The 20,193-nt window shown below is 37.5% G+C and overlaps 1 protein-coding gene, 1 long non-coding RNA gene and 1 other non-coding gene across 3 annotated transcripts in view; 2 read left to right on the forward strand and 1 right to left on the reverse strand.

Moving 5' to 3' along the window:
* The first annotated feature begins 8,622 nt into the window (after window positions 1-8,622).
* Window positions 8,623-11,919, forward strand: LOC117034090 (uncharacterized). Its single transcript, XR_004425007.1, has 4 exons — window positions 8,623-8,768; window positions 11,170-11,272; window positions 11,539-11,595; window positions 11,754-11,919. It is a non-coding gene; the product is annotated as an uncharacterized LOC117034090 (long non-coding RNA).
* On the forward strand, window positions 11,365-11,453 carry LOC117034243 (small nucleolar RNA SNORD87). Its single transcript, XR_004425055.1, has one exon. It is a non-coding gene; the product is annotated as a small nucleolar RNA SNORD87 (small nucleolar RNA).
* Window positions 11,920-13,469: 1,550 nt separating the features above from the next.
* Window positions 13,470-20,193, reverse strand: part of MCMDC2 (minichromosome maintenance domain containing 2) — a 31,224-nt gene continuing 24,500 nt past the window's right edge. Inside the window, exons 13-14 of the mRNA XM_033126782.1 lie at window positions 19,757-19,866; window positions 13,470-14,052 (exon numbers count right to left, since the gene is read on the reverse strand). Of these exons, the coding sequence (XP_032982673.1) occupies window positions 13,886-14,052; window positions 19,757-19,866 (277 nt within the window). The 3' untranslated portion in view covers window positions 13,470-13,885. The remainder of the gene's footprint in view (window positions 14,053-19,756; window positions 19,867-20,193) is intronic.

The raw sequence follows: 20,193 nt of genomic DNA on the forward strand, positions 1-20,193 counted from the left end.
TGTATCAGTTAGGAATTGCATTCAGCTGCTACTAAGAAAGACCCAACCATAGTGGCTTAAATAAATTAGGACTTTATTCCTTCATGTAAAAAAATCCACAAGTGGTGAGATGACTGCATAAAATTTTCAGAATCCAAGGCTTCCATTTATTTCTCATTGGCCAGAACTGGGTCAACAAGGTCACCACCAAGTGTAAGGAAGGTATATTTATCAGTCTGGGTTTGGTTAAGGTATCTGCTCCTGTTAGTTTAAAAACAAAGAGGGTAGCAGGGTCGTAGTGACTTACAGAATCATTGGATGAAACGAACTTGGGCTGAATTTATAGGAACAATTTCCAAAGTCATTTCACAGAACTAGGCTGCCAAGGCAGCTACTTGTCCGTGGTCCAGACACAGCCTGACACCTGGGAAGCTGCCCCCTAGTGGCCGAGTCCAGAAGTATCACGCCTTTGTTGCACATAATGTCAGCAAACTGGATGCCGTGTGGCCTGCTTTTCTCCAGACATACTCATAATTCATTGTAGAATTCGGAATTTTGCACCAATGCATTTGATTTGCAGGACCCAATCCAAATTCTATCTTCAAGAGACTCTTTGAATATATAATACTTAGCTTTTCAGCCTCTGAGGTGCAAAAATGCAGATAAAAGGAGGCTGGAATAGCGAGTGAGTGAGGCAGTCCCAGCATCTACCACAGGAAGGAGGCACACAGACTGGTTCAGCACTAACAGGAGGCCCATAACACAAACAAAAGTAGGGTTTCATTATTGGGTTGAGGGCTGGGGATTACAACGGGAATAGCAACAAGAGTATCTGCCAGGGGTACCTGATCCAGTCTTAAGAGATCAAGGAAAGTTTTCCTGAGAAGGCAAGGAGGGACAAGAAGAGCATTCTAGGCATAGGGAAAAGCAACTGAGAAGAATATGCTGTTTGAAAGAAATGCAAGGGGAAGGAGGATGGATACGGAACATATGTTATTTCAGTTAATCCTCACAAAAATCCTAGGAATAAGTACTATATCTCTCCCAATTTTTAAATCAAGGAGGGTCTTGAAAGGCACGTTAAAGGATTTGGATTTAAGGGTAGAAATCTTCCACAGCAATACAGAGGTCCTGGGTAAAATGCAGAGATTGGGGAGCTGTTGGTAAGCAGAGAGAAGAATACAGAATTCCAAACATCATAAAACACCATAAATATAATGAAAACTAAAACAGGCTGGGAAATGGTATTTGCAAGGCATGTAACTGTTGACTGACTAAAGATTAGTATCCAGAATATGTAAAGAAATCCTATAAATCAACTTTAAAAATTATAAATGCTCCGATTAAAATTTGGGCAAAGCTATGATTTACAAAAGAGAAAACCCAAATGATTAAAAACATGAAAAAAAAATGTAAGAGAAAAAGAAAACATACGTAAAGTTATCTTTTCAACCTCATGGCAACTGCAAATTAAAATAACAGTAAAAAAAAAAAACCCATAAAATAAAACAACAGTAAATACCACTGCACTTTTGTCAGACTGGCAAAAATGTTTAAATTCTGAAAAGATCAAGTTTTGACAAGCCTGTGGTATAACCAACCATTTGGAAAGTAGTTTGACTGTATTAAGTACGAAGACGTATTTATCCTTCAGTTCTTCAACCCAGCAATTCAGCTTCTAGAGACAATGTTGTGTGCTGTGAGAGCCAATTGTTAATTATTCAAGTATTCAGGGATTTTGTAAGCCAGTTGTTAAATAGTACCTTGAAATCAGCCAGGAAGAGAATATTTACACCATGGAAATCTGCAAATGCCACACATCAAGGTTTGGGGGTTTGTCTTTGTTTTTAGATCCTGTTTACCAGAATACCACTGGACATAGAAACTCTCATGCGGATGTTCAAGAAGACATTGTAGAAGTAACATTCAGAATCTACACTGTGTTTAAGTTTAGTGGGGTGTTAATTTCAGGACATGATTTGTATTAGATCATCACTGAAGTACAAGTAATATCGTAATTTATCCTTAGTTTGAATTTTTCAATTATTTCCACATTCTTAACTCTCTATGTAATTATTCTTAAGTATTTAAAAAAAAAAAACAGTAAGAAAGTGTCTTATTTCACATAACAAGAAGCCTAAGCTGGAGAGCTCCCTGGCTGGTTAATTTGGTGACTATTCAATGTCTTTAAGTTGTTTGGTTCTTTTTCCTTTCTACTTTGCCATCTCTGGTGAACTCCCTTCATTTAACAAGATGGCAGCAGTGATGCCAGGAATTCTTTCACAGATGGTAATATCTAGGAAGGAAGAGCTGTTTCTTCCCATATGTGTCTTTTCATCAAAGTAGAAGACTTTCCCTGAAGTCCCCTAGCCGACTTCCCCTCAGGTCCCATTGGTCAGCTTGAATAATTTTAATAACATTCCATTACATTCAGATTTTGTCATAGGATTCAAGTAGTTATTTGCAAGGCTTACTCTTAACACAAAAGTTAAATTTTTAAACAGAAAAGGAAAACCCTAGTGTCTCACATTGACAATTAAAGTCACTCATTATTTTAGATCCGGGCAGAAATCATAAGTAATTTAGGTAATTTTCACCAAAATTATCTCAGTAAAGTTCATGTGCTTCAAGTGTTTAAGAATCAACTTTCGTTCAGATCAGTGCCCTATTTTCTGACAATTTAATGTATTTTTCACAGATTTGGAACTTTAACCTTGACGAGAGGTATAAATGCTATGATTATCTTAATGTCAATATTATGTTTAAAAATAATCTTGCCTCAAGTAAAGAGATCTTATATATAAAAGTCATGCATTTATGACTAGGGTCATTTACATTTCTCTTGCATTAACTCTATTTTGACATGCTTACTCTTGAGCAAGGGAAAGCAGAAGCAGATGGTTATTATAGCCAACTTCCTTCCAGCTCCAACCTCATTTTCTGCTGCAAACATCTAGGGGAACTAGGAGGGTCTCCAAATCATTCACTAAATATGAAAAAGGACCAAAGGGCAAATGTATTCATTTACTAACGAGATTTACATGTGTAAGTGCAGACTATAGGTTCTGAAAACTTATGAGAAAATAATGTCCTTTATTCCCTAAATCCAGATGTATGTCTACCTACAAAATATAAACTTTTCTAAGGTAATCCTGGTTGTACTAGCAAAGAATGGCTATGTTTTTTAAGTTATTTTTGATACACTGCTATGTCAGATTTAAATCATGAAACTATTCCTTTGACGTGGTTTCAGTTGTTTACAACTGGCAGCATGAACTCAGCTCAGCAAACTGGAGACCAGCAACCCCCAGGGATGCGCTCTTTTCTGGAGAATACCAAATACTTTTCATAATGCCAGTCAGGGTTGAAGGGGCTTAGAAATGGTCTATTTTTGCAGTCGTAAGAGAAAATGTACTACTTTAATAATTCTGTCTTAAATTTAATTTTAAAATTGCATACACATAGTAAAATTCCAAACAGTAGAGAATGGTATACAATAAAATATAAAAATATCACTTTCCCCACAAATCCTAAGTTTTACTCCCTAGAGACAGCCATTGTAAATAGTTCCTTTTGTAACCTCTCAAAAATATTCTATGCATAAACAATCATATAAATATGTTTTTATTTAACCAAAAATGAGATTTTTAACTGAAGACCTTCTGTGCCTAGCTTTTAAATTTTAACATCTTGAAAAATACCCCAAATCATCACATACAGATCTATGGTTCATTTATTCATTCACACAATTGATATTTACTAAGTCCTGGAGACTGTTTTAGGTGCTAGGAATAAAAAAGGTGAACAAAACAGACAAGGTCTTTCCTCTCACATAATGTATATGCCAGTGAGGGGAACAAAAGTACCTAAGTTTAGAAACAAACAAGGTAATTATAGATTGTGAAGAAAACAAAAAGGGAGATGATCTGTAGTGGGCTCGCTTTAGATAGGCGGGGCAAGTGTGGCCTCACTGAGAAACCGGCATAGAAGCTGAGATCAAAAAAGGAAAGAAGTCAGCCATTCAAAAATCTAATTTTAGGCAAGAACGAAGGTCTTGAGATGTGAAAATTATTTAGCATGTTCTAAAAACTAAGAGCAGACCAAGGTGACAGGGGTGTAGTGAGAGAGGGGAAGCAAGAGCTGAGGTAAGCCATGTGAAGAGGTGGGTCTTTTATCTCTTTTTAAAATATCTTTTATTTGTATTGTGGTAAAGTATAACATAAAATTTATCATGTTACGCATTTGTTAGTATATAATTCAGTGGTATTAAGTCCATTCACAAACCATTACCACTATCCATTTCCAGGACTCTTTCATCATCCTAAAGAGAAACTCTGTACCCATTAAACAATAACTCCCCATTCATTCTTCACCCCAACTCCTGGAATCACTGTTCTACTTACTACCTCGTGACTTTGCCTATTCTAAGTACCTCCGCTAAGTGGAAATCAAATAATATTTGTCCTTTTTCTCTGGCTTATTTCACTTAGCATAACGTCTTCAAAGTTCATCTATAAGAATTTCCTTCCTTTTTAAGGCTGAATAATATTCCGTAGTATGTATGTATATACTACATTTTGTTTATCCATTCATCCATCCAAGAACATTTGAGCTGTTTCTACCTTTTGGGTATAGTGAATAATGTTGCTCTGATTATTGAGTCTGTTTGAGTCTCTGCTTTCAATTCTTTTGGATATACATCCTGAAGTGAAATTGCTGGACCATAGAGTGATTTTGTATTTAACTTTTTGAGGAACCAGCATACTGTTTTACAGAGAGGCTGCACTATTTTACATTCTCACCAGCAATGGTCCAAGAGTTGCAATCTCTCCACATCCTTGCCACCACCTGTTATGTTGTTGTTGATTTTTTTAATAATAGCCACCTTAATGGGTGTGAAGTGGTCTCTCATTGTTTTGATTTACATTTCTCTAACGCTAGTTATACTGAGCATCTTTTCATGTGCTTATTGGTCATCTGTATATCTTCTTTGGAGAAATGTCTATTCACTTCCTTTGTCCATTTTTAAACTGAGTTGTCTGGTTTTTCTTTGTTGAGTTGTAAGAGACTTCATATATTATGGATATTAATCCCTTGTCAGATATATGCTTTGCAAATATTTTCTCCCATTCCATGGGCAGTCTTATCACTCTTTTGATAGCATCTTTTGATGTACAAAAGTTTTAATTTTGGTGAAGTCCAATTTACCTATTTTTCTTTTCTATTGCCTGTGCTCTTGGTGTCATACCCAAGAAATCACTGCCAAATCCAATGTGATGAAGATATTCCCCTATGTTTTCTTCTATGAGTTTTATATAATTTTTTTTCGTTTTGACTGTTGTAAGTGCTGATTCCCTGAAAAGTCCAACAAAATAACCTGTTGATAAAGTAAAGCCAAGTTTATCATCACAAAAACTTGTAAAGGAGAGAGGGATAAAGGAAGTTAGGGAGACCATTGCCTTGACAGTCTTTTTTTTTTTCAGTGTGTGCACATACACATACAAAGTCAGACAATCAAGTACGTGAACCCCTCCTAGAAAAAGTGCTACATACCTCACTGCTGAATATCACTACAGTCACCTTCGAAGTACTCCCCTTGGGAAGCTATGCACCTACACCAACACCTAGTCCACCCTTCAAAGCAATTTTGGAACTCTTTCTGGAATGGCCATCAGAGCTGTCGTCGTATTACCCTTGATGTCCTGAATGTCATCCAAATGTCTTCCTTTCAATATTTCCTTTATCTTCAGGTAAAGAAAGAAGTCATTGGGGGCCAGATCAGGTGAGCAGGGAGGGTATTCCAATACAGTTATTTGTTTACTGACTAAAAACTCCCCCACAGACAGTGCTGTGTGAGCTGGTGCATTGTCGTGATGCAAGAGCCATGAATTGTTGGCAAAAAGTTCAGGTCGTCTGATTTTTTTCACGCAGCCTTTTCAGCACTTCCAAATAGTAAACTTGGTTAACTGTGTCCAGTTGGTACAAATTCATGATGAATAATCCCTCTGATATCAAAAAAGATTAGCATTGCAACAAGTTTGCGAACTTGTCACATCTCGTATGTTTGTTTATTGCATCAAATTTCTCATGGTATTTTTCTCCCTATATTTTTATAATCCAAAAGGGATTCAAAAAAAAGTATTTCATTGTGCTCAGTTTTAAAAAATACAAAAATGAACATTAAGATTACAGGAATTTGTTAATATGCTGAACTTGACATAGTGTTAATAGCATTTCAGCAGGGGAGGGCAAAGGCAGGATATTTATGAGGTTTCTGAGGGTCTGGTTTAGGATGAATCTTTCAATGTTAAGGGGGCTTATTGGATTTGGACAAAATTCATGACATAATCCATACAGGCATAGCTAGTGAGGGATTCAAAATATATCTTTGATAGAAACAGTCATTTGATGAGCCTAGTTGAGTGATCTATGGTCCTGAAAAGGACATATTTATTCTCCTGAGGAATAATTCAGTAGGCCTATGGTTAGGGAAAAAAAAAGGATTTTCCATAAGTTTGAATTAGGTAAACTTTCTTAGACATAACACCCAAAGTCAAATCCATATAAGAAAATAAACTGACAAATTGGATTTCATCAAAATGAAGAACTTCTCTTTGAATGACACTGTTAAAAGAATGAAGACAAAACATAGAATAGGAGAAAACATTTGCAAATGATATCTGATAAAGAACTTGTATCCCCAATATATAAAGAACCCTCAAAACTCAATTTTAAGGAAACAAACAAACTCAATTTTTAAGACGGGCAAAAGATTTGAATAGACATTTCATTAAAGAAGATATTCAGATAACAAATAAGCATGTAAAAAGATGCTCCTTATCCTTTAGGGAAAGGCAAATAAAAAGCACAATGAAATACTACCACACGCCTATTTGAATGTCTAAAATTAAAAAAGGACTGACCATGCCAAGTATTGGCAAGAATGTGAAACGACTGGAACACTCAAGCCCTGCTGTATAAAAGGGTACATCTACTTTGGAAAACAGTTTGGCAGTTTCTTACAAAGTTAAAGTTAAACATACACCTACCATGCCATTCCATTTCTGGGTATTTACCAAGAGAAATAAAAGCACATGTCCCTACAAAGACTTATGCATGAATATTCATAGCAGCTTTATTTGTAACAGTCATGCACTGAAAACAATCCAAATGTCCATCAATGGGTCAATGGATAAATAAATTGTAGTATATTCAAATATGGGAATATTATTCAGCAGTAAAAAGGAATTAACTTGTTCCACACAACAGCATGGATGAATCTCAGAATAATTATGCTGAGTGAAAGAAGCCAGACAAAAAAGAGTACGTGCTGTATGATTCCATTTAAGCAAATGAGAATTAATTTTCAAACCCTCCTCTCCACCTTTCAGTAATGGTGGCTCCCACATCTGCCCACCCAGTTGTAGGCAAAGGCTTACATCTGGTGGAGATAGCGGCCCAGGCTGCCAAATTAGGTTGTACAAGTAATATTCACCGAGGAGTCCGTGATGGCAGGTGTAGGCCTAAGCCACTACTTGACAGAAGAAACAGTGTCCACTTGGGGCCCCAAAGAATTTTAAAGCCCTATAAAGCATTCAGCAAAAGCTTTATATAGAGAGGAATCCTTTGGTCAATGAGTACAATCACAATTTATATTGCTAGGCTTAGATTTTCATACCAGGTTTCTTTGAGGTAAATATATTTTGTACTGGATTTTCTATCAATTTCTTAGACGTCCAATTTTTAAAGGAGAGATGATGTGTCTTTTACTGATGCAACTGTTTAATTATATGCTCGTATATGTATTCTTTCTTGCAACGAGATCATGAACCTGTCTTCTCCAGCACTAAGCCTAGTGCTTTGCAGCCGGGACACTATATATAATAACAGAGAGAAACAACAGTAATACAGGCATACCTCAGAGATACTGCGGATGAGGTTCCATACCAACACAACAAAGGCAGTCATACGCTTTTTGCTGGTGGAGGGTCTTGCGTTCATTTTGTAAAAAATGCACACCTGTGGCCCACAATAAAACAAAGCACAATAAAGCAAGGTATTGCCTGTAAAACACAAAGCACGAAAATCAATAGCAAATTACGTGTTCATGAACAAGGCAGGTGACTGCTTTATTCATGCCTCTTTAACCCTCAATTATAATTAATAAAAATAGGAACCGTAGTTATCACTGTAATATAGGGAAAACATAACATTTTTTTTGGCTGGCAACCGGTTCTTCTGTATGCGTGAAGGGGTCGATACCAGATATCCTTACTCTATATTGGGATGTTCAATCCCAGCAGTTCTTTAAGCACTGGACCACGTGAGGGAGTAGAAACCAAGCAAATATAACACACTAGGAATGGGAACCTCGTTTTAGAGCAGTTTGCTCGCTTGGATACGTAACAAACTGGTAGATTAATCATTTACATACTCAGTGAATTAGGTCTAGGCGAGGTCCTCAGGAGCCTTGAAAACCTCTAAGGAAGTTCCAAAAGCCACTCCAATACAAACTTGAGGTCTAGCACGCCACCTCCGGCCCGAAGGCCCAGGAGCAAACGGACGAGCCAGGCCGGGCCCCGCCCCACGCCTCTCGCTCCGCCTGCAGGGGCGGGGCCAGGTCCCGGAAGGGGCGGGGCTAACCGCAACACCTAAGAGCGATCCGGGGCCTTGAAGCTTTCTTTTCCGCCGGGCTACCGACGTGGCAAGTCCTCGCAGCGGCATCCGCCATGTGACCCATGCGGCCCCTGCGGCAGCGCCTGTGGGCCCCTGTCGCCGGGCTTTTCAAGGTGGGAGTCCCCGCAGTCTTAGTTCCTTCTCTCTTCCTACCGGGAATCCAACTCCGTACTGGAGCCCACGCCTGCCCGGGGACCCTCTCCGCCGTTTGGTTCCGGCGCCCCAGGCCTTCATTCCAGTGGAATCCGTCCCTGTGCTGCCTGCAGCAGAACGGTCGGCCCAGGAATCAACCTTCCTCTCCCCTCTCCCCGGATTGATGCGGCTTTCCTCCGCACCATTAGCCCAGTCGCATTTTGTGAGTTACCACCTGCGAGTGTTAGCTGACCCTTTAGTAAACGTGGGTTTCAACTGTGCTCAGCTCAGAAACTAATTAAGGGCCTCGGAACCAAGACGGCCTGAAGGCACGGCCGGTGGCTCCGTGTTCCTTTCAGACCTTGGCTGGAGCCCTTTTGTATCCCCTGGGTGTGGCCTATATGGTAACAGGGTCCCTTAAATGGGCGACTTGCCGTGGTGGGGAGCATGCTATAAATTGGGAAGGAATTCTCTTTTACTAACAGTTTTGATTTTGATACAGTAAAACTCTTGGCCGGCATTTGTTCCTGGATCTTCCTTTGTAAATAGGCTCTAAAGAGGTGGCATTGAAGTTGAAAAATAATATGTACGGTATAGAAGGCCCTTAGGCCGAAATGCCTGCTATACAGTGGTGCCTCGGTTTTCGAATGTCTCGGTTGAGGAACATTTTGGTTTATGAATGCCGTAAATTTTATGGATCTATGGTATCATTAGATGGTAAAATTCATGCTAAATTTGCAGTTTTAGGGGTTGATTTTAAAGGTCTGGAACGGATTAATCCATTTTGCATTGCTTTCTATGGGGAAACCGCACCTCGGTTTCGAACGTTTCAGAACTCGGTCTTCTGGAACGGATTGCGTTCGAAAACCGAGGAGGTACCAGTGTATACCCTTAGATGCTTGGGTTTACATAGAAATGTGTATTTCTGGACATAAAACAGAAGAAACTGGTAAACAGCTGCAAGACCGGGACTGAAAGAACATGTTACCTACTCAAAAACATGTTATAAATTAATACCGCTTCGATGAGACTTAGTAATAATAGTCTTGTGGTATTTTTCTCTATCCAAATTTGAAACACTTTGCTTCATCCAAAACAAACGGCAAATACGATGGCTTAAAGTATTTTATATTGTATTACAATCATCCTTATTTTTGAGACCTCAGTGGCATGAGTCCTATGTACAAACTAAATGTTTGATAAAAATATTGATAATGCCTGTAAGTCCTGTAGCATAATAAATACAATCCATAATAAATACCAATCCATTTAATAGCTGGAATAATGCCAATAGCGTAGTATTTATTTGCTTTCCCTTCCATCTGAGGTGCCAATCTGGATTTGGTGTCTAGTCTCTTGGTTTTTTTTGAGGGGAGTGGGATGGATAGCAATTGTATTACACATATGTATCCCTAAATACTGTTGTGTTTTTTTCTGGTTTTAGGCTTTACACAAATGGGATTGTGCAAGCAGTTGTCAGTAGTTCCCATGAAACATAAATTGAAATTTTCCAAGTTGGAATTATTCATAATGCGTTGTCTGTGTTTCTGATATTATGTAAAATACTTCAGCATTTCAAGACTTGAAAATGATAAATTGTTTTGCAAGGTCCAACATTTGATGTCTTCATAAATCACTTCCCATAGCTGTCTGGTTCAATGATTTCGCCTCCTGGAAGACCTGATTGGTGGCCCTGGCATGCCCTTTGCAGTACCTAAGTGTGCTTTCAGGCAACCTGGGACTTGATTCTGCTGGACTGTGTCCAATAATGATGCCAACAAAATGTGTGACTGCTCTCAAAACTACTAGATTTGCTGTTGTAATGCGTTTAGTTGGAGGTCTGCACACTTGGTTGTATATATCTAACCTTTAACCTAGCTCATACCTCATCCTTGTCAGGCTTTGAGACAGAAAAGCAACGGCTGGGTACTCATTAGGACCATCATGTCTTAAAATCAGTACTGCCACAGTAAGGAACATCATATCCTGTTTTTCCTGCCCATGCTTAATGAATTCATTTCCATCTTGGAAAGATTATTTGTGGAATTATTAGGGCCTAATCAATCAAAAGGAGTAACGCTCTCAAATCATTGTAGACATTTTAAATTTGGGGTTGCAGATATTAACTACTAAAAAAATGAAGCAGCAAGTACATTCTTGTGTTCCATTAGAGACATGTTAAAAAACAAAATTACTCCACTATGTGGTCTTGATGTTGGTAGTTTTTATTAAACTAATTAGGAGTCAGGAAGCTTGCTGGTATGGTTGTTTATGGTTCCTGATGAGTATGAAAAAACTTACTGGACCATTCCTACATAAAAGATGCCAAGCAAACACGTGCAAGTACAAATAAAAATTCACAATAAAATATTTGACTTCCAGGTGCTACAGAGCCTATGAGTTGAAGATGAGTGAAGGTTGTCATGAATGTTTTCCAAGAACTTAAGATGACTGAACTGCTAGGAGCACAACTGTGTGTCACAAGGTACCAAAATGTTAAAATTGTGCTTTTTTACATAAGTTTTGTTCCTGAAGAATAGTACCTAAAATGTTGACTATGTTTTGGTAGGTTTAATAACTGGCACAGTGATGACTTAAAGTACTTTTTGCCGTTTACCCAGCTGAGGGTTTCTTTGAAGAAATAATTTTAAGACTGAGATGCCAGTAATCTATGTTGAAATTAATGTGAATTACTCAACTATAATGCAGTTTTTTTACTAAAATGGTGAAATGTTCTTTTTCATCATATAGGTAGCGGCAGATGAATGTTCAAGTCCTTAGCTGTGGTTTAAAAAGTCACTGCCTCAGGTAAGTATGATTTATCAGGCAACCACATCTGTTAATTCAAAGGTATCTGGTAAACTAAAGGGCTGGAGCCATTTCCTGTTGCCTTTGTGTTAGTGGAATGATTTTCTGCGCCTTTGAGTACAGAATGGTTTTCACTGTTGGTTTCTGATTTTTTTCAGAGGTGGCACGTAACATTTTGGAAGGAAAAATGAATTGGTCAAGAAGGCATGAATTTGAGCAAATGATGAAAATTAATATTTTATTAAACATGGATCACAAATTATGTGGAAAATAACATGTTTGAATACTTTCAATTGCTGAGCAATAAAATGTTTTTAAAATATATCAAATTGTTACACAGCTCCATTCTTAGTCACTAGTCAGATTTGTTTTTAACATACTTCAGGGGTAGTATATTCTCTCATTAGTGGCTAGCTCCTTTGTGCATAGTGATTCTCTGAGGTGTCAGGCAGCTGGGGAGACATTCGTAGCATACCTTTGCTTGGCTTAGAGGATTTCTGGACAGGCCTTAACCATTGCACACAAACTGCTGGCCTCCCCTTCAGAATCTGCTGTTAGGCCTGAAAAATAGTACAGTAGTCTCCCCCTCCCATTCTCAGTTACTCATAATCCGAAAGTACTAAATGAAAAATATCCAGAAATAAGTTTTAAATTGTGTACTGTTGGTCTGCGTAGCATGGACCATCTTTGTGCCCAGTAGTCACTTAGTAGTCTCATGGTAATCTTAATACAGTATTTTATAATTCTTTACTGTTAAATCTCTTACTGTACCTAATTTATAGGAAAAACAGTATATGTAGGATTTGGTAATATGCCTGCTTTCACAGACATCCACTGGTCTTGGAACGTATTCCCCATGGATATGGGGGAACAGTAGTTGGAATCTCAAATTCCCTAAATGAATTGCCACTTACAAATAAAGGTTTTGCCTGAGACATACAAGTTTTGTTTACTTTTACCTTTGAACAAAAAAGTAACCCCAGATCTAGTACAAGTAATACACTGTTTTAAGGGAGAGACTGGATGATCTAGTCTGTCCAGAAGTTGAAAATTTATAAGAATTCTAAAACTGAATTCCTACCTCGGAGAAGACATTCTTTTTATCAGGGTTATAATTTTATACGGAAAGGCAAACTAAAATGGACAGCAACGTATGTAACTGCATCAGAGGCAACATTTGAAAACCATTGACCCCCAGTGTTTGATAGTCCCTTTTCATCAACAGAACCATAATACTATAGTTGTAAAATGGAGGTCATTTTATGGATCCGAGTATAAAATAGAAATGCTTTGCCTTCATAGAGAACCAGGAAAATATATAATCTACAAAATAAGGTCTTCGTGTAAAGTTGTAATATGTATTTTGTTTTTAAAAACTGACTTACTGGAAACTGAACACTAGTCTGGCACTACTGGATACTCAGTAAATGCTGTCAAATGACTAGGAAAATAGTGATTTGTCAAAGTCCTATAGAATTAGCTGTCTACCTTATCGTCTAAAGAATCGATACATCATAGCATCTTGGTTAGTAAGGTGGCAATTCTGTGATGACTGTTCTTTTGGTAAGATGATTAAAGCTTTGAAAAATGAAAAGGATTTCGAAATTGCACAAGTTTATTTTTTCATGGTGTCCCTTTTCAGAGCAGTTATCTTCCCTCCAAAAATGAAGACTGGTTTTGCAAATTGGTTTCTTTGACTTTTGGTGTCTTCCTTGTAACTAGCTAGATTTAAAGAGCTAATTATTGCTCCTAAATTTGATGTAAATTACTTTTTTTTGGTTTCACCTGGCTTATAAAGGAAAATTTCCAAGGCTTTTTCTGACTCCATAATTAGGGATTCCAAAAAAACATTTATGTAATGGACATGTCAATATCTAGTAAAGGATGAAAAGTCCTTAAATTTGAGGCATTTGGTTATATAAATTGTTATCAATTTATCAAGTTCACAAGTGCAAGAAAAAACGGTTTAATTTGTAGGTACTCATTTAAAGTGCTATTGCCATCTTGTGACGAATTGAGGAAACTACATAAAGTTACCTTTTTTACATTGCTTAGCTTGCAACATACATGCGCGTTATCTGTTGACCACTGGTATACTGGGCTAACGAATTTTTAATATTCTAAGTTTTAAATTACTGCTATTGGCTTTGAGATTTGGATTAGTCTTAACTCCATTAGCAATTAATTTGAAGAGACCATTTTACATTTAAGATGGCATTCTGTACAGTATTACTTCAAAGTCACACTTCCACTGCTGAAATAGGAACGAAGAAAGTTTTCCTCAGATTGCCTATTCATCACTAGCAAAAATAGTTGTCCCAGGTCCATATGTGGCAATAAACTGGAGTAGCTGCTGTTGGCACTGAGTCAGATAGATATCCCTTTGCTCTAAATATTCTTCATCATACAGTTCAAATGGAAATACTGCATTTGGAGCAACACAAAATACAGTGGCCCCTAAGTGAAGAAGGAAAAAGTGTAAATGAGAAATACTTAAAATGCTAAATACGAAATCACATTTTCAACAATATCCAATGCAAGTTTTAAAATTAAGTTCTGACCTATTTAATAAAGTATTTCAATAATCATTATTTAAATCTGAATTTTTTTATTGATAGCCAGAAACAGTTTCAGTAAATGCACAAACGTACCAGTACCAATGGAAGAACTCTTGAGGTTTAAATTTTGGAAACTTAAATTTGCCATCTATTGAAATAGTCATTACAGTTTTCAAGCTGAGTAGTGATGGAAGAAGTAGAGGGGAGGAGGTATTGGAACGTAGGGAAATGCTAATATATATTTCATAAGGGTTAAGTTGATAGAGGATAAAGACACTACATTTCTCAATTATTAAAATCCACTGACATAACTATAGACATATTACATATAACCTATGCAAATAGAATAGGAGCCTGGTAATAACCCCTCGAATATATGGTTAAATGATTTTCAACAAGGGTACCAAGACCATTCAATGGGAAAGGACAGTCTTTCCAACAAATGGTTCTGAGAAAATAATACCATGTGCAAAAGAATGAAGTTGGCCTCCTCCCTTACATCGTAGACAAAAATTAACTCAATGTATCAAAGACCTAAATGTAAGAACTAAAACTATAAACCTTTAAGAAAAAATATTGGGGGAATGCTTCATGACATTGGACTTGGCAGTGATTTTTAGGACAACACCAAAAGCACAGGCAGCGAAAGAAAAATTAGACTATCAAAATAAAACATTTGTGTGCATCAAAAGATACTATCAACAGAGTGAAAAGGCAACCCTTTTCACTTGAATAGACATTTCTCCAAAGAAGATACACAAATGGTCAATAAGCACTTGAAAAGATGCTCAACATCACTAATACTGGGAAAATGTAAATCATGCCACAATGCGATACCACCTTACTGGTAAGGATGGCTATTAGAAAAACAAAGCAAAACAAAAGAAGTGTTGGCAAGGATAGGGAGAAACGGACCCTTGTGCTGTGGGTGGGAATGTAAAATGGTGCAATCCTTATAGAAAACTATAATTAAGCAATTACCATATAATCCAGCAATTTCCTTCTGAGTATATACCCAAAAGAATTGAAAGCAAGGTCTCAAACGGATATTTGTACATTCATAGCAACATTATTCACTATAGACAAAGGTAGAAAGCAACCTGAGTGTCCACTGATGGATGAATGGATAAACAAAATGTGACTATATAGATACATTATTCAGTCTTGAACAGGGAGGAAATTCTAATGGATGCTACAACATGGATGAACTTGAAGACATTATACCAAATGAAACAAGCCAGGCAAAATAGGATAAATATATGATTCCATGTACATGAGGTACCTAAAGAAGTCAAATTCATAGAGATAAAAAGTATGGTGGTTGTCGGGCTGGGGAAAGGGGAAAATGGGGAGTTACTGTTTAATGGGTACGGAATTTCAGTTTAGGAAAATGAAAAGGTTATGGAATTGGATGTGAATGTACTTAACACCACCGAACTGTACATTTAAAAATGGTTAAGATGGTAAATTTTATATTATGTATATTTCAACACAATTTTTTTTTTAAATCCAAATCTTTGAATATTACTATAGGAGTTAAGCTCTTAAATTGTTTCCTTGATTGATTCATTGACTGAGCACCTAAATGTGTTTGGCTGGGAGTACAACTGCTAGCCAAGCAGTCAGCAGCTACCTTCCGAGAGCTGTCACCAGCAAACACTGTCACAGCCTCAGACCTCCGTGACTGCTCCCTTCACTGCTTCGCCTTACCTGCAACCTGCTATCCCTGCGAACACTGCTTTCCTTGTGGCTCGAAAGGGAAGCTGCTTTTTCTCCAATACCCCGCATACTTTAGTATCACAAGAGAAGAGTCAGTGCCAACTTGCTGCCCCTTTGCTGCTTCCAGACCATTTTTGCCCATTTTTCTCTTGATAAAATTATCTTTTTTCCTTTGATGGCCTATGGCACCTAGGCTTTATCACCACTTCCCCTTCCACAGTGGAGTCAACAACCAGCTCAGCCCGTGGCTCACAATCTTCATCTCTTCTTAATACCTGCCGTTCAGCAATTTCCACGTGAATGGCCCATTTAACTCCTGACCTCCCTGTGTCCTGATCTTTTCCCCTTTACTTCCATCACATATTCTCAAGGTCACAGGAAACTTGGTATTACCAGTGTGGGGACAGAGCCAGGAGTGCAGTTTCCAGGCTCGGCCTCACGTGGAAAGGTGCTGGCTCAGGTAGTAAATGGCCATCAACTGTGATTGGATGGCCATCAGCTGTGGCTAGTTGGCCGTCAGCTGTAACCAGTGAGCCATTGGCCACTAATATAATTGCTGTGGCTCCGCTAGCAGAAAATGGGGGCCAGCAAGAAGGTGGTGGCTGAGTCTGCAAGCGCGGATTGCAGCTAGCAAGTGAGGTTGGTTGGCAGAGAGAAGTGGATGGCGGGTTGCGGATCGTGTGGCTCCTGCTTCCTGTGTCCCCAACCCAGTCGCCAGCGAGAACATAGCAGTATGACTCCCCTATCTATGGCTCAGTGGGGGTTTCTTTTTGGCCTCACCATATCCTTCGTTCTTATGTGGGGAGCGGGAGCTGAGCCCCACATGACACCAGAAACTTACTTGAAAACCATGAGTTCAATGACCTCCTCCTCTGCTTCCAGCTTCCAGGACTTCAATCTGAGAGATCTCCAATCTGCCTCCTTCAATTCACTTGCCTCTTTTAACCAATTTGAGACCCTCCCTTGACAGTCCCCCCACTCCCTTGCCCCTCTGCAACACTCTGCCACACTCACCTATCAAAACCTCAACTCTGTACAAACCCAACCATTTATTTACTTGGTGCCCTCAGGCTGTTAGGCAGAAAATCACATGTAATTGGCATTTCTTGGTTTCACTTTAAATGAATCACTCAAATGGGCACTTGCACTGCCTGACAATCCTGCTGAGTTTCTCTAGCACACTTGCTCCTGTGTCCTACACAGTGACGTTATATTCCATTCTTCTGCCCTCAAACCTTTCATACTTAGCTGATGACCTTGTGTAGAGTATATAACCAAATCTACAGACCTATTTGATTCTGTATCCATTCTTCCCTCCTGTAAAGTGAAGTGACTCTTCTACCGTGTTTCCCTGAAGAAAATAATACCTAGCTGGACAATCAGCTCTAATGCACCTTTTGGAACAAAAATTAATATTTAAGACCCAGTCTTATTTTAGTATAAGACTTGGTCTTATATAATGTAATATAATACCCGATCTTATTTTATTGTAAGACAGAGTCTTCTATAATTTAAGACCCGGTCTTATATTACATAAGACTGGGTATAATATAATATAATATAAGACCAGGTCTTACGTTAATTTTTGCTCCAAAAGACGCATTAGAGCTGATTGTCCGGCTAGGTCTTATTTTTGGGGAAACGGTATTAGAGGCCAATACCTCCACATGTGCTCTGGTTCCTATCTCCTGTCACCTTTTTAAGGACTTCACTCCTTGGATCTTCCCCTCTTTTTTTGGTATCAGTTTGCTCTCTATTGCACATGATATGATCTATTATCTTTAAAAGAAAAATCCCACCCTGGACCACACATCCTTCTCCAGCTAATACCCTATTTCTTTTCTCATGTTCATAGCCAAACATCTCAAAGTTGTCTATGTATGCTCTCTCCATATCCTCACTTGCTACCCCGCCCAAACCCCCCACTCCATTGAATCAGCTCTGATCCTGACCACCTACAACCTCTAGACTGCCAAGTCTAATCTTAAACTCTCAGTAGCACATGATACAGTTGACCACTCTGCTCACTTCTTGAAAACACTCTCCTTTCTTGGCTTCTGTAATACTACATTTGATTTTCTTTCTGCATTCTGACTGCTGCTTCTCAGTCTCCTTTAATTCTCCTAGACTTCAAAATACTGGGATTCTTCCAGGGCATTCCTAGAGTTCTCTGTATAGGTCTCTCTACATGATTTCATCCATTCCTTGGCTTTGAGTACCATCTCTGTGCTGATGATTCCTAAATTATATTTCTAGGTTAGAACTCTCTTCTAAACGCCAGATTCTTATATCTATTTACTGAAATCTCTGTGTATCTCAAACTTATCTCTATAATTTGATTTTTCTCCCAAAGCCTTTTCTCTTTCTTCCCAGTCTTGGTAAATGGCACCATGATCCACTCATTTTCTCAAGGCAGAAACCTCAGAGTTTTCCTTAATTTTCCCTGCTTCCCCGACTCCTAAATCTAATTCACCTAATTTGCATACAAGAAAAATATCCCTAAGTAGGGATGATTTTCCTGCTCTGTTTAAAATAACACTTAAGGAGCTCTTAACATTGTCTTGCTTAAGACTTAAAGATCAATATACCTAATTGAAATGTATTATGGAAAAAAGGGAAAAAAATCTTCACATAGTTTTACTTCCCTCAACAAACCTTTCCTTAAATGCTTCAAAGAAAGTCTTGACAAAAAAGTTACCAAGTGAAAATAGCCATAGCCTACCACAGGAATACTTAATATTATACATAATTTTTAAATTCAGACACACATTTATGTCTTCTTATTGAAATCTAGTTGTGTCTTAACAATTTTGATGGCATATCACAGTAAAATTGGCAGCATTTTTTCTTTACGGTACATAAAACAATGTGTCTCAGATTTTATCAAATATGTTTTAAATATAGAAAAGGAAGAATGCAAAGATAAAGCAAATTAAAAATAAAAATATTTATATATCCTTCCTCTTAGTATTGACTGGGAACTAGGTTTTTCTCTTTTGGTAAATAAAACGAATTCAGGATGATAATTAACCTTTTCTAGAGGTTGTGATTCATCTCCCTAAGCAAAAAGGTATAAAGCACATATATGTGCAAATTTACATGTAATTTGGGGATTCACAAGCCCCTAGGACTCTAAGTATCCATGAATCCTAGGTCAGGAATGCTTGATTTAGATAATTATAGAACTAAGTTCTAATGTTCTAATGGATATTTGCAAAAAGTTATAATATAAATTGAATTTAAAGCACATGGAAGCACTAAACATACACATAGAAAAGTCAGTGTTAAAACATCCTTTCAGTCTGAGGGTTGGAACTAAAGTTTGGTTTGAAGCATGGTATGTCTCATCAAAATTAATGTCTCACCTAATTCAACAAAGTACTTTGTGAGAATAACTCTCTTCACTCTTACATTAGGAGCGCTTTTATGTTTATACTATCAAAACCATAATAAATCCATTCATTTCAAATAATAAAATGCTATCGATAGATATAACATTATAACTAGCAATTTGGAGAAGGTGGTCATACAAGATGATCATATTTTCTTTGGCTACGCACCTAACTCCACTCTGGGGGACTTAATGACAATTAAATGCTGTATGTTATTTTAAAAGGAAGATAAATTTAAAATCAGGTATTAAGTAGTTTTTTTTCCTAGAATTCTTTAAATTGCAAAAGTTCAAGTACAGAAACAATCATGCACAATAAGAAATATCAGATGATGATGCTACTTATAAACAATTAGTAAACGTCAAATTAAAACAGGCCTTAACTGATAAAAATGTATTGTTTTTGAAATTAAAATATATATAAAAATTTAAGACTAAAAATATTTATGTTTGAATATAATTATTTGTAGTCATTAACAATTTAAAAGATTACCATATTTCAATGTGAGAGATGTTTCAAATAATAAGGCTGCTATTAGTGCATCTTCTTTAATCACTTTATTCCTTAAGTTCAGTCGAGCATGGGCTTCAGATAGGGAAACTCTAAAAAGAAAATTGATGCCAATCAAAATATGTTGATATTATAAAGATAATATATTTTGGCAGGAATAAACCAAGACATATGCAAATATAAGCTACACCTTAAAGATCAGCATATTCTTACTTTTAAAAAAATTTAGGTTTTTTTCCAAAGCATTCTTTCCCTACCAAGTTAAACAGACTTTTCCAGAGCAAGCAAGTATCCTGACTTATCATCAAAGTGTTCGTTTCCACCCTGGCTTATCTTTATGATTCTATACCCTCTCCACTCAAGTTCTATTCAGATAAATACACAGTTGGGAAAATTAACCTAATTAAATGTCTCTTACA

Source organism: Rhinolophus ferrumequinum, chromosome 14 (genome assembly GCF_004115265.2).
Source record: "Rhinolophus ferrumequinum isolate MPI-CBG mRhiFer1 chromosome 14, mRhiFer1_v1.p, whole genome shotgun sequence".
Classification (NCBI taxonomy): Eukaryota; Metazoa; Chordata; class Mammalia; order Chiroptera; family Rhinolophidae; genus Rhinolophus; species Rhinolophus ferrumequinum.